At 43.8% G+C, this 13,866-nt stretch overlaps 2 protein-coding genes across 2 annotated transcripts in view; one reads left to right on the top strand and one right to left on the bottom strand.

Moving 5' to 3' along the window:
• Positions 1 to 375: 375 nt before the first annotated feature.
• MRPL46 (mitochondrial ribosomal protein L46) lies at positions 376 to 8,240 on the bottom strand. Its single transcript, XM_018568448.1, has 4 exons — positions 8,027 to 8,240; positions 4,658 to 4,847; positions 4,085 to 4,258; positions 376 to 677 (listed from the first exon to the last, which is right to left on the bottom strand). Exons 1-4 carry the CDS (start codon positions 8,225 to 8,227, stop codon positions 427 to 429), a joined length of 816 nt encoding a protein of 271 aa, XP_018423950.1. The 5' UTR covers positions 8,228 to 8,240; the 3' UTR covers positions 376 to 426.
• Positions 8,241 to 8,687: 447 nt separating this feature from the next.
• The window catches only part of MRPS11 (mitochondrial ribosomal protein S11), a 24,955-nt gene continuing 19,776 nt past the window's right edge, over positions 8,688 to 13,866 (top strand). Inside the window, exons 1-2 of the mRNA XM_018568447.1 lie at positions 8,688 to 8,786; positions 12,973 to 13,074. Coding sequence (XP_018423949.1) covers positions 8,734 to 8,786; positions 12,973 to 13,074 — 155 coding nt within the window. The 5' untranslated portion in view covers positions 8,688 to 8,733. The remainder of the gene's footprint in view (positions 8,787 to 12,972; positions 13,075 to 13,866) is intronic.

Here is a 13,866-nt window from a genome sequence, read left to right as displayed (position 1 = left end):
CCATTTCAGTACAAATTTATATGACGAAAGATTAATGTTTACCAAACTTGGTAAAAAAGGTGAAGCGGTGTTCACTTTCATTAGCCAATCGTGTACAAGGGGGAAAATATTCTTGCATATTGGGTGACTGAGGTGAATATAGCTTTATCTTTTTTGGCTAAGCTTACAGTCTGCACTGCTTTAGTACTTCAACCCCAATGTCATGACACCAGCTATGTGGTATGCCTCAAAATGACAAAGGATTATTTTATCTCAGGACTTCGTATGATAATGTTTTTGAAGGACAATGTAATTCATGATTCTGTGCATTCCTTCCAATGTCTGTATCCTGTCATAAGTACTCACACAGTCAGAAGAGACCAGACAAGTAAAACATATTACAAAAAAGAAATGTCTTTATTACATTTAAATATGGCATAAGATTGATTAGATTTCTATGACAAACTGCTGCACAGCAGATAGATATGCTGGTTTTAAATAGTCTTTCAGTTCATCTTTGCTAACCCAGACATATTCTCCTTTTTGCTTTGAAGTCTGCAGTTCTTGGCTCTTTAGCATTGCTTTGAAGAAAAATACTTTGGCTCCAACCGTGTCTTCTGTCCGCATTGTCTTGGGAAACTTGTACTTGTAATAGCCACAGGGAGCATTTCCTAAGAAGTTAGCCTCAGTGCGATTACCTGTGCAATATACAGGAGATTCTTGACTATTCAAGACCCGTGATCAGCCTGCAGAGCATTTCTATCAGTGACAACTTACATTCAAAATGTGAACAAAAGGCTACAGTTAAAACAAGACTAAACCAACTATGATCAAATTAAGCCCCATGTAGTTTAATTTATAACTGCATTTACAGTAGTAAAGTGACAAAGTAGCTTTTTTTCCCTCCCCCCAATGTTAATGTAAGCACTTACCTTAAATGATGTCTCTTAATCCGATCTTCTTTCCAATCGTTTTCAAATGTCCCTCCAGCGCTGCTGGGGGTCTTCGATCCAGCGCTGACTCCTCTGTGCTTGCTGGCACTTCCTGTCCCACAGTGTCTGCATGCGCGTGCACGCGTTCATAGACTTACCTTGTGTCTCTCCTCATCTGCCGGCCGAAAATCTGAACTGCGCATGCGACTGCCCCAAGATGCTTTGCGGCCGCCCAAGATTTTTCCGATTTTTGGACAGGATTGACAGCAGGTAAGTTTTAAACTTTTTTTTTTTTTTTTAAGGTTTTTGCATATATCTACTGCTTGCTAGCAGTAGATATATGCAAAAAAAGCTGAGGTTTTAATAACTCATTAATGCCCACTCAAGTTTACAAGCATAACTCACATTCCACCAGCTGATCTCCCTCTGATCACTGAATGCAGAATTGAGGTGAATTGTATTACTTCCAGTTTTAGCCTCTCATTTCTCTGGCTGCTATAGCTGGAGAAGAAGCTGTTGAAGCAGATCTCTGCTTCATCAGCTTCTTTGGGGTCCCCAGTTCACAATCGGGGTCTAATAGACCCCTGATGTCTCCATAAGGACGTCACAGCCTCTTTGCTATCACATAAGGGGCTTGTGACCCCTATGTGATAGCAATGACATTTGTATAAAAAAGTAAATAAAACCGCCCCACAAGTTTAAAAATTAAAGTCATATTATAATAATAAACAAATAATTTTAGTTTCCCCCCCGTCGATACAAACGCTAATACACATCAGGTGCGCCTACACGGGAAAACTATTAAACCACATAATACAGTGACAGTCCGAGTGTGAATAATTCTAGGGCCATCAATCACTGTTGACACAAAACTGATTGGCGGTAGAACCATTTAAAGTGTTACCTAATCAATTATGGGCATGGTAGTTTGTCCGCGATTTCGCAGGTGCGCGCAATTTTAAGGCTTGATATGTTTGGTGTCTATTTATCTGACGTGACCCCGTCTTTTAGATTTTATTAAAGAGATTGGGTAATAAGAAATGTTTTATAAAATAATGTAGGGAAAACATTTTTGCAAATTTCTGGTACTTCTTTATATAGTAAAAATTAAACAACCCCAGTGGTGATTAAATGCCACCAAACGAAAGCTCTAGGAGGGGAATTTATCAAAACTGGTGCAGACAAAAGCTGGAGCAGCTGTGCATGGCAACCAATCAGCTTCTCTCTTCAGGTTGGCCAGTTAAGATTTGAAAATGAAAGCCGATTGGTTGCCATGCACAGCTGCTCCAGATCTTGTCTGCACCAGTTTTGATCAATTGCCCTCTCTGTGACCCCCCAAAAAATGACAATTCATTTCAGCCACACTCGGGATTACAGCATAGCGTTACTTACCTTGTCCCTCGAGCCGCGCTGCATCCTCCGGCCAATGCCGGCAACCATCCGGCATTTTAAACATAAAAAAACCTTTCACTCGTCATCCAACCAGCTTTCTCAATACAGAATGACTTGTACAAATAATTATCTGGGAATAAATATGGTGTATGTTGCTCCAATCCCCATAATCTGTTAGTCACAACCAGGTGTTGGTCGAATTTGCATAATTGGAGTCTAGGAGGTGTTATTAACCTGCCCAGAGAGAGGTGTTAAAACAGCATTGTATGTGGCAAACAATAGATCCCCCCCCTCTATTGAAGCTTGGCTTCTCCATTTTTACATAACTGGCCTCTTTCACACCTTTTTAAACCAGTCCTCCTCCCTGCCTAGGATGTGTACTTGACTGTCTTCAAAGGAGTGATCTTTTTCCTTTAAATGTAGGTACACTGCCGAATCCTGACCAGAGGGTTTGGCTCTTCTATGCTGTGCCATACGCTGGTGTAGCTGCTGTTTTGTTTCACAGACATACAATTCTGGAGGTGAAACAAAACAGCAGCTGCAAGGTCGGTTGCGGTACTCGGACAGTGGCCACTGTCGGAATACACAAAGACAGAGGGAAATTCCATGATCAACACTCCTAAGCGTTGATGAAGGAATGTTATATTTTCGTTCAGTCCGCAGGTTGAACAAAGATATTATTATGGCCCATTCACACCAGACGCTGAGCAATTCTTACCCCGACACAATGCCACAGTGCTGAATTTTTTTTCGTTAGAACTTTATTGAAATCTCACAAATGAAATTTAATTTAGTTCTATGGGCACAAGGCGTCCGTGACAAGGCAGACTGCCTTGTCTTGCATTGGAACTGCACTGGAAATGCAGCTCCAATGCATCTGGTGTGAATGGCCAGCTTTAGGACTCAAATTTGAGGACTGTGTTTCTCTCATTAACATACAACGCAGAAGCCAGGGCTGTAATCCTTTAAAATTGTCAGGACAGGCAGTGCTCAAATCTAATTTGCAAACGATAATGAACAACCCCCTCACAGTCCCTCCTAACATTACAAAGCCAGACAAGTAGAAATGTTTATCAAGAAGCCAAGAAACCCTAACAAGTTATTTTTAGGCTCACCAGTCCCGAGCTTTGTAGCGCTGCAAGCAGGAATCATTTATTTATGGTTTTAAGTTGGCTGCCCTCTGAGGACCCCGTACCTCCCTCCTCAGTCGCAGGTTTCTCTTTGCCTCTGGTCTCAGCGGCTCTGCTAAGTCCCACTTTGTGTATACGGGTCTGACCGTGTGTGAGGGCACTACAAGTGTGAGCAGTCCCTGTCCATTTAAAAGACAAGGACTGCTCACACCTATATAGTGTCCTCACACACAGGACACCAGGACACTCATATAATGATTAGTGGGCCTGAGTTTTGTACCGTGGGTTTTTTAGCCTTGTTCTGGATTAACTGTATGTATGTGGTTCTGTATGAGGTTTTCAATGTATTCTTCCAGTGCTGTAACTCCATGGACTTGTGTCTGTTTTCATCCTATACAAATGCCTTTTTTTCTAGATTAGTAGATTGTGAAACGAAAGGATGAGATGGTTGGTTACACCACAATTTTCACTCATGCACACGGGCACATTGGGGCATACAATGTAAAGAGCAGGGGAAGGCTCATGCTATCAATTCAAGAGTTCTATACATTAGCTAGGAAAAAGCGAAAACATTTAATACCACAATTAAAAACAGCTTCACTTTGGTGTAATTATTTGTCAGCGCCGAGCTAAAATTTGGAACCACTTTACCTGACAATGAAGACAAAGCTCGCTCAGCTGTCTGCCTCATAGTCTCCCCAGCCTGCCATGCAATCTGAGGTAACAGCCATACATCTTCATTTCCAAATCTCTCCTTTACCAGCAGGACCAGGTTATTTTCTAGTTTCCTATTTAATGATGACCTGTCATTCTTCTTATCTGCTTCTGCAAAACATAAAAGGCATAGCAATTGGATAGGATTCTGGCTGCTATCACATTGTATTTATCCAATACTAAAAGAACCAAATCTACTAGAGGTGATGCATTAAACATCATGGACCCATCTGTATATTATAATACTGGAACCAATCAAGCTAAAATCTGGCATAGGACAACAAAAGTAAAACAGGAAATATGATTAAATATGAACACAATTATTGTGCAAAGCAGGCCTCTAAATGACCCTTATCTGTGACATGTCCGGATCATGCTACCCTCCAAAACCTTTAAAGATTTAAACTGGGAAGCTGCTCATGTACAGCAACAGTGTGCATTAAGTGGCATTGTGCATTCATGGATCAGTGGTATGTATTGTGAAAACACAGGTGAGGTTTAACTTTATACCAGTTATTCTTGGAGCAGGCTTGAAGGATTTCCACTTCTGCTCCCACATGTCTTCCAGATCTTGTGTCATCACAATGTCCTTGCTATCAGAGTCAAAATCAGCATCATCAGACCGTTTCCTCTGCATGCGTATTGTATCTTCTATAACCTTAATCTCATGATCCGAATACAAACTTTTCTCCTGCTCAATCTGCAAATTAAATAAACAATTACTTACAGCGCCATAATACAAGAGTAAATAATTAGAGACATTTAAATGTAGAGATGCACCGATACAATAATTATCTTTCGGTACTCGCCGATACTTCCGGGATCATGGAGCCGGCTTCCTGATTGGCCGGGAAGCTGGCAGCGTGCTGCTTGGCCAGGAAGCGGATCATTACCTACCGCCCAACTTAATGATTGGCTCCATGTTCTCTCGCGGCCCTGCCGCCCAGAGTACATCTCCCTCTGACTGGAAGTTACGGTACCGGGGGGTGAGTATGGGAGCATTTGGGCGAGTACTCGGTATCGGTGCATCCCTATTTTAAAAATAAACACAATTATGGTATGCCTAGTGCTTCTAGGCTACATGTTCACGGCTGTAAAAAATTACTGACCATATACCCATTTTTTTTTTTTTTTGCTGTCCACAACATTCCAGGTTAATAATCAGTAAAATGCTTGTGTTTAGATGCATAAAATTCTCCTTCCATTCCACCTGCTCGGTTTTCATTTTCTTGTTTGGACTTCATTTACACACTTACACGTATGAGAGCATACAGATAAATGTGTTTACACGCAAACACGCATAAAATATTGTCCTCAGATGTAGATTTTTTTGATTCTGTGTTATGGATCAGAACACACGGAGCATGTTTACAGACCCGTGTGCTTTGCCCCATTGAAAACAATACACCTGCATTCACATCTATAACCCGAACACTGCATTAAAAAAAAAAAAAATTATCCGGCCATGTGCACAAAGACTTAGCACGGGCCCGTGCAATTATCACGCAACACACCTACTGTGTGTTCACAGTGCAAAGGGTGCACTGCATTGACATTTATTTGAAAGGCCCGCCAAATGCACCTTCCACCTGCAATGCAATTGATCGCGTCGAGACAAAGGGTAACACAATATCGTGCATTGCGGTGCAATTAACAAAGTATTGCATGCAGCGCAATCAAATGAGTGGCAACACAATGCACCTCCTGCACTGATAACACACGGAAGGTGCATTGCGTGGTACCGTGCATTAATCGCACAAAACCCTGGAACTAACGCACAGACCCAGTGTGAAGGGGCCCTTATATAGTGTGTGTGTGTGTGTGTGTGTTGCCCCATACAGCACAAAGGGTTGGATGTTGATGCACCCAGCTCATTTAAAGTGGAAATTTGACTATAAATCACATCAGAATACATCTCTGCACACTGATATAAAATCATCTTACATCAGTGGTTCGGCCTCACCTGGAGTATGCGGTGCAGTTTTGGGCACCGGTACACAGAGGGGATGTCCTTGAACTGGAGAAAGTCCAGCGAAGGGCAACCAAACTCATCAAAGGGATGGAGGACCAGAGCTATGAGACACGGTTACTAAATTTAAATATGTTCACGCTGGAACTAAGGAGATTAAGGGGGGACATGATTTTAATGTACAAAATGTTCCATAGTCAAAGCAACATTAGCAACAAACTCTTTACGATTAATTCCGTAACAAAGACTAGAGGCCACCACCTGAAACTGGTAGAAAAAAAATTCAAACACAAGGGGCGAAGGGGATTCTTCTCAGTTTGCGCGGTTAGGGTCTGGAACTCGTTGCCACAAGCAGTGATTTCAGCTAATAGTGTGGAATCGTTCAAGAAGCTTTTGGACGATTTCCTGAGAAACGGTAATATACAGGGGGACAAGTACTCCTAATAACGAGATGACTCGGGGATCTTTACACACACACACACAATAGGTTGGACTTGATGGACATGTGTCTTTATTCAACCTCAAATACTATGTAACTATGTAACTATCCAATGGTTAAACAAATATATTTTTACTTTACTTGCAATTTATTTTTTTCTACTTCCTGGTCCATTTAGGCACAAATGACGCAATTGTGCCCAAGCATTGCATCCTGGAAAGGTTACATCAGCAGAGCATTGTTGGGAAACCTAATTTGTAATCTCATGGGATCTCAGGTAAAGGCATTTTCCTTCCCTGACATGATGTGCATGATCATATGTCCCGGGCACATGCACCAATGTTCCAGGAAGTAAAGGGCAATCCATTAACCTGCTCTTAGAGAATGGGAAGGGGAAGGAAAAGAAAAATAACGTATGCAAAGATCTAGAAGTATGCGTTTGTAGATTGTCATAACTAAACATTTATAAAAGGTGTCTTTGTTGTTATTTTGAAGTTCCTCTTTAAATGAGAACTATGGGGTTAAGGCTTTTCCCCATAGTTCTCCTTAGGGTAACGGGAGGACACAAACTAGCGTCCTCCCGTCACCCTAGGCTCAGCTGCAGCCGTGACATGGATTGAGAGGTGAGCGAACGCCGGTATGTATTCGCCCACCTCCCGTTCTACTAAGCCAACCTGTGACAGTCTTATTGTCACAGGTTGGCTAGAACTATGAGGTGAGTGAAAAGCACTTACCTCATAGTTCTCCTTTAACTCTATTGAGACGCAGGAGCTGTTTTTGACAACTGCACACAGTACACAGACCTGGATCCATCGTGCCTGTGTCTGAGGCTGTACACTGGGTGCGGTTGCCAAAACATAGAGCTGCAGAAAGCATTATGTGAGGGTGCACAGCTCCTGGGTTACCATTGAATTACTTGAGCACACCTCTTCCAGTAGCTTCAGCTGCATCAACAACAATCGGCCCTTTGCACTGTACGGGGCAACAAACCCGGTGAATGAGGCCTTAAATGCATTTTTAATGCTTGTGAACGCAGCTCTATTTCAGCCAATGCTCAGTATGGCATTTAGATTCGTATTTTAGAGCAGCGCTCAGGGACATAGAAGCCCCAATTCTGGATTTGGTGAGGAGCCCACTGGTATAATTTACACATGAACGCATGTAAACACATTCATTCTGGCGGCTAGAATACATGAATATTCCAGCCAACAGAACTAGTTTGCATGCATACATACAATTATACACCAAATGCAAATGTTTGTTGTCTGGATGTGTCAGCATGTGGCAGAGAGGTGCAGTGTAGATTGGAGTATTATACTATGTCCACGTCCATGAGCCCGAACTCTGCAGACTCCTCAGCCCCTTCATCAGACATGGGGCCTCCAATCTCCAGGCCAGAACAGCCCATCTGCACTCCCCACTCTCTATCAGGAGAAGGAAGGCTGAGGACACACAGGTCACCTGGCTGTACCTGATGCAGCAGATCTGCCATCTCCTGCTGCAGAGGAACCTTCGAGGGTGACAGCACAGCCGGCCTCTTGAGACACACAGCCCCGTGCAGCAGCCATTGAGAGCTCGTCGCAGACGCCAGTCCCCGGCCCCCTGACACTCGCAGTACATGTGCCCTGCATGACAGCACGCCCAGCATCAACCTCCTTACAGGCGCCGCCATATTGCCAGGTGACGTCACTGCTCCGCGACAGCTCTGGATGGAGGACACAACCAATATATCTGTAGGGGGTGGACAAAACTATACCATTTCCTGCGAGCTGCAAACTGCGCACTATACTTCAAAACTTAAGAAGAACCTGTGTTTGTAGCGTTCAGATAGACGGAAATGCATTTATTTTCCGCTTAAAATGGGTATGCCACTATATTTGTTTTGTTGCACCCCCTTTAGTTTGGTACACATTGCTCATCGCTGAGAGTTGAGACAGTCTATTTATTTTTGGGGGTGATTTAATTTTGAAAATTATTTCTTAGGAAGTAGCATTTGGTATTTGTTTATCATTTTCATATAATATGAACAAAATATCAGACAGGGTTTTTATGTACTCTAAGAATTTTTTCAGGCGCGTTCCTGTGATAGTGATGTGTTGGATCTCATCCCCCGCGCCGGCTAGTGAGTTGGTTTATCCCACGTGACCTTGCAAGTGTGGGCTCTGAGTACCGGGAGACATGAATGGTGCGGTGCGGGGGGCAGCCTTGGGGCTGCTGCAGCAGACATGTGGGTGAGTGACACCTCTGTGTTATGATTGGGTACAGCAGCTGCATGGAAAATAAAAAATAACATTTTCGGTGTATGTTAATGATTGAGGACCCTTGTTTGGATGCAGGTTTATATATACATGGGGGCAGCCACATGTGCTCATTACAGAGGCAGGTTCTACTTCCTACATGGTGACAGGAGGCTGTGCTTTATTCTTCCTTCTACCAATGCAAGGCTATGACTTGAACTGATATTACCCACCAGGGTACTAGTGATGTGGGGGGACCTGGTGTGCCCTCAGTTCTCCTGAGTTCACACAAGCCTGTGCAAAACTGGCACATCCCCCTCTGCTCAGTCCAATCAGTTGTAGCGGTTGTCGGTAATCGTTTTGTGTCGGCTTGGCCTAATTCGGTGACCTGTGTTCAGTCCAAACCCCCGCACGTCACTACTTAGTACCACCCTATTGTATTTGTGCCTCAATGTTTTTATACAGTATTTCAAGAAATGCGCATGAGCAGCCAGTGCACCCATGAGAGGCTGTCATTGGACAGTTCAAATCACAACCATGATGTGCAGAGTGAAACTGAGTGGCTCTGTACCTTGTGATCGCTATGAACCATTCAGATTACAAGTGACACTTAAATCTTAAAAGGAGAACTATGGGGTCAGGGCTTTTCCCCATAATTCTCCTAAGGGTAACGGGAGGACACAAACTAGCGTCCTCCTGTCACCCAAAGCTCAGTATACCGCGAGCTACAGCTCGCTGTATACTGAGATGCCGCAGCTGAAACGGATACCGACAATTATGTCTGGATCCACCCAGCTGCGTGAGTGACAGCTATCTAGAGGCAGAGCCAGCTGTACCCGCCCCCTCCCCCGTCTGTTCCGCCAGTCAGCGCTGGAGGATCGGAGCGGGGAGGGGGGAATCCTGTCACGGCTCTCTGCAGCGAGAGGTGAGTGAACGCCGGTATGTGTTCGCTCACTTCCCGATCTACTGAGCCGACCTGTGACAGTCTCATTGTCACAGGTCGGCTAGAACTATGAGGTGAGTGAAAAGCACTCGCCTCATAGTTCTCCTTTAACAATGCATGAAGTACCTTTTTAAAGCAGACCTTCACCCACTTTTACTAAAAATCACATGAGCATACAGCTCTGCATGCCGATAGGAAATCATCTGTCATATTTTTTATATTTTACTTTAAAAAAATATTTTTTTTCCACTTCCTGGTCCACTTGGGCACAAATGATGTAATCGTGCCCAAGCGTTGAATCCTGGGAAGGTTACATCAGCAGAGCATTGCTGGGACATCTCATTTGTAATCTCATGAGAGCTCAGGGAAAGGCAATTTCTTCCCCTGAGATGATGTGCATGGTCACATGTGCCAGAGTTCCAGGAAGTAGAGGGAGGTATACCCTGCCCTGAGTTTAAATAGCCACTGTCAGACTGGGAAAGAAAAGAGAAATAAGGTATACAAAGTCGGCAATTATCTAGAAGTATGTGTTTATAGATTGTCATTACTAAACATTTCTAAAGGTGCCTTGCTTGTTATTTTGAAGTTATGGGTAAAGTTCCTCTTTAATAATAACAATGTATCTTATTTGTGTATCACTCGGCTGTAGATCCGCAAATCATCTCTGAACTGGTGCCGACACTGTCCTTCCTTCTGGAGGGTGGCTACTTTTGTTCCCCATGGTCCCTGTGTGTGTTGTAAAATGGTCACCGCTCCAAGCTCACTCCTGTGATGGACTACAATCTCACGTTTCGTTTTCTAACTTGTATTGAGATTGTAGTCCATCTGTGTATGGACATAGGCAATACACAGGGAGGTCCTGTGGGTGGTGGGAGAGGGGCTGATGTCACTGGAGGATTCCACCTTCAATACATAACCAGATCTGACTATAGAATAGAAACAAGAATGTAAAGTCAAGTTTATAATATTGCATTGTGGGCTCAACTCGAATCATTTGTGCCCATTTTATGGTTATACATTGTCACTTCTACAACAAGCAGGAAATGCTCCCTGGATAGAGACCAAGATTTCAAGTGTTTTTAAACCCTGCCATTAAAGAACAACTCCGGGAAAACGTTTATTAACCCTCGCAGTGGGGCTATATCTGCACTGCAAGGGTTAACTGCTCCTTTGTGTCTAGGCGTTAAAAAAAAAAAAAAGTTATACTCACCCGATCATTTGGTCCCTAGAGCCTCTCTCTCCAGCGGTCTAAGAATAGTTGTGTGATACAAGTATATAGACGTGAGGGCACTGAGGAACATTCCATCTGTGCAACAGTGAGCGGAGAGGCAGGGAGTCAGCTTGGGAGTTTTTATTTTTTAGCATCTACAAAAAGACGTGACTGACACAGGCAATTAACCCTTGGAGTACATGGGGTAGCCCCACTGCAAGAGTTTTTCTTTACCTGTTACAGCAGCTGACATTAGTACTTACCTGATCTGCTGCTTTATCTTCTTTGACATCTTGCATGTCTTCATCATTGAGCCGTCACAAGCACACTGCTGCACACTGTTTTAGGGTGTCTCCACTGCTTCTCCGGGTTGTATGGAGCCACCCTTGTGTGTGTGCTCCCGGATTACAGTCCCTGCACTGTGTGCTTCAGCCCAAACGCTCAGCACCGAAGCCACGCCCATGCTCCCCTCTCCTTCCACCTCCACACCAATTGATTGACAGCACCTGGAGACCCTGCCGTCCTATGGGACCGTCCCCATGTGAGATAGCTGTGTGTGCTCTCTCCCGGATAGGACGTTCTGGGGGAAGCAGCACTGAAGTAGGAGGATGTGGGCTTTGTAATAAACTGTGAGTCATTGGGCATAAATATAAACAAATTATTGGGGGAGGATCATTTTGCTCATCAGAATGTATTACTCTCGAGATGTGTGAGAGTTTAATAATATTTTAACGCTATGTATCAAGATTGTTGGCTGCTCCAGGTTTTCTTTGGTGGTCAAAGAACTAAAAGCCTAGGGGCTTTGTGCTGGGCAAGGCCACGCAATTAAGATAACTGGAAGGGGAAAGAAGGCAAATGTTTAACACAGCAAATATTATTTGTATATACAGAATTCACAGATGTTTAAAGTAGTATTACACTCTCAAATGCTTTATTAGTAATGAATCCAGATGAAACATATATACATTGCTCAGCAAAGCATTGCTTTACTTTTTTACCCATGCCCTGACAGTCATCATGTTTCTGAACAGCTGCTTCCAGGTCTCTCCGCTCAGCTTCCCTTAACTTCCTGCCCAGTACAAGATCGCAAGGGACAGTGCAGACTCCAGCAACTGTTCATCTAATAGCTTGTTGTAGAGTGGAGGGAGAAGAAAGGGCCAGGGGGGAGGGGAAAAGGTTGATTTGCTGTGTCTTTGTGTTTGTGGACACACACACAGCTACCTAACACACACAAGGGTGACTGCATAGCAGTCTGCTTAAAAAAGGTGTCACTCTAAAACAGGATATCAGGACCAGTGCTCAGAGGACCAGCTGATTCTGCAGGAAACTAAAACTTTTAAACATCAAAAAGCAGCATCCATTGTAAGTGATTTTGTCAGCATTTAAAATAGCTTAAAATTCTTTTGACTTTAAAGGAGAACTATGAGGTGAGTGCTTTTCACTCACCTCATAGTTCTAGCCGACCTGTGACAATGAGACTGTCACAGGTCGGCTCAGTAGATCGGGAGGTGAGCGAACATATACCGGCGTTCGCTCACCTCTCGATCCTGTCACGGCTCTCTGCCGTGACGGGGGAGGGGCTGGATTCCCCGCTCCGATCCGCCAGTGCTGACTGGCGGAACAGACGGGGGAGGGGGCGGGTACAGCTGGCTCTGCCTCTAGATAGGCAGAGCCAACTGTCACTCACGCAGCTGGGCGGATCTCACATCGATGTCGGGATCTGCTATGGCTGCGGTGTCTCAGTATACCCCGAGCTGTAGCTAGCGATTTTCCTGCACTGAATTCTCTTTCCATCATGCCCTGCAAGGTCCTTTTTGGCTCTGGATGGTCATTTGAGGATTATTGTATTAGCCCTTTTCTACCTTTTTTTTCTCACATATTATAATTGTTTCATGTGTGTGGGGAGGATATTACCCAGAACAATTCTTGTGAAGAATGTGTAACAATATCTATACTTTGCATTTCACCTTCAATGTGCAGTTAGTTGGATTATTTTAAGTAACCACCGTTTCTTTGCTTATACCCAGAGCATTACAAACTTCCTGGTGCCGAACTCTATTTGTGAGTGTGCAGAGATATCAGAATACTGCAGGCGATGCCAAAACTGCTGAACGTATCCCAGAGCACAGGTAAACTTCTTCCGAATATGAGAAAGGTATAATGTTCTACATGTAAGGGAATTTCCTCATAGTGTTTTGATCACCATTTGTACTTTACAGTAAATGTAAACACATTGGATTGTAACCCTCATGCCCTCCTTAGAAGATCTTGGCACTAATACATGTGACGAATATGGGGGTCATTCCATATTTTAACAGGAATTACCCAGTTTACCCTGTCGGTGTTTGACCCTTCCTTCATGTGGAATACTTCTCACCACAGCCCCCTTATAAACAAGGACAGGCCCTGCATTCCTCTGCTCATCCCACTCATATATTCTTCTTCACCTGAAATAATATATTTACCAGAAGATAGAGCTGTGAAATCAACATTAACATTTACTGTTCTGGTAAAATCTAAGACATTCCATTCTGTACAGTGGGCTTGTACATATTTTCTTTTTTAATATTGCAGGACTTCTTCTGTTCTGTTTGTGCTGTATTCCCAGATGGTTGGAAGCACAATATTTATTGTAGGTCAATTGGCCCAATGAGGCTACAGGTCTTTCTAGTACCTTTCTGTTTTTTCCAAGTTATTCCCCTGTTTTTCAGGATCTTGTCCCCCTACGTATGGGGAATGACTCCTGTGAGTTATGCTGCTTGCTTTTCTTACCCTCATATTCTGCGTTACTCCTTGTGCTTCTGGGTACAAGATACGGCTGTGTTGAGCATGCTTCAGGTCACCGGGGAAGCCCAGAGGAGTAGATCACCGGGGAAGCCCAAGGTTTCCATCCTTGCCAGCTCGATCTAGGATGCCCCAGT

Source organism: Nanorana parkeri, unplaced genomic scaffold (assembly GCF_000935625.1).
Source record: "Nanorana parkeri isolate BGI_ZX_2015 unplaced genomic scaffold, ASM93562v1 scaffold1189, whole genome shotgun sequence".
Lineage (NCBI taxonomy): Eukaryota > Metazoa > Chordata > Amphibia > Anura > Dicroglossidae > Nanorana > Nanorana parkeri.
The sequence above is the reverse complement of the archived record's forward strand: the minus strand, read 5'-3'. Positions and strand labels throughout refer to the sequence as shown.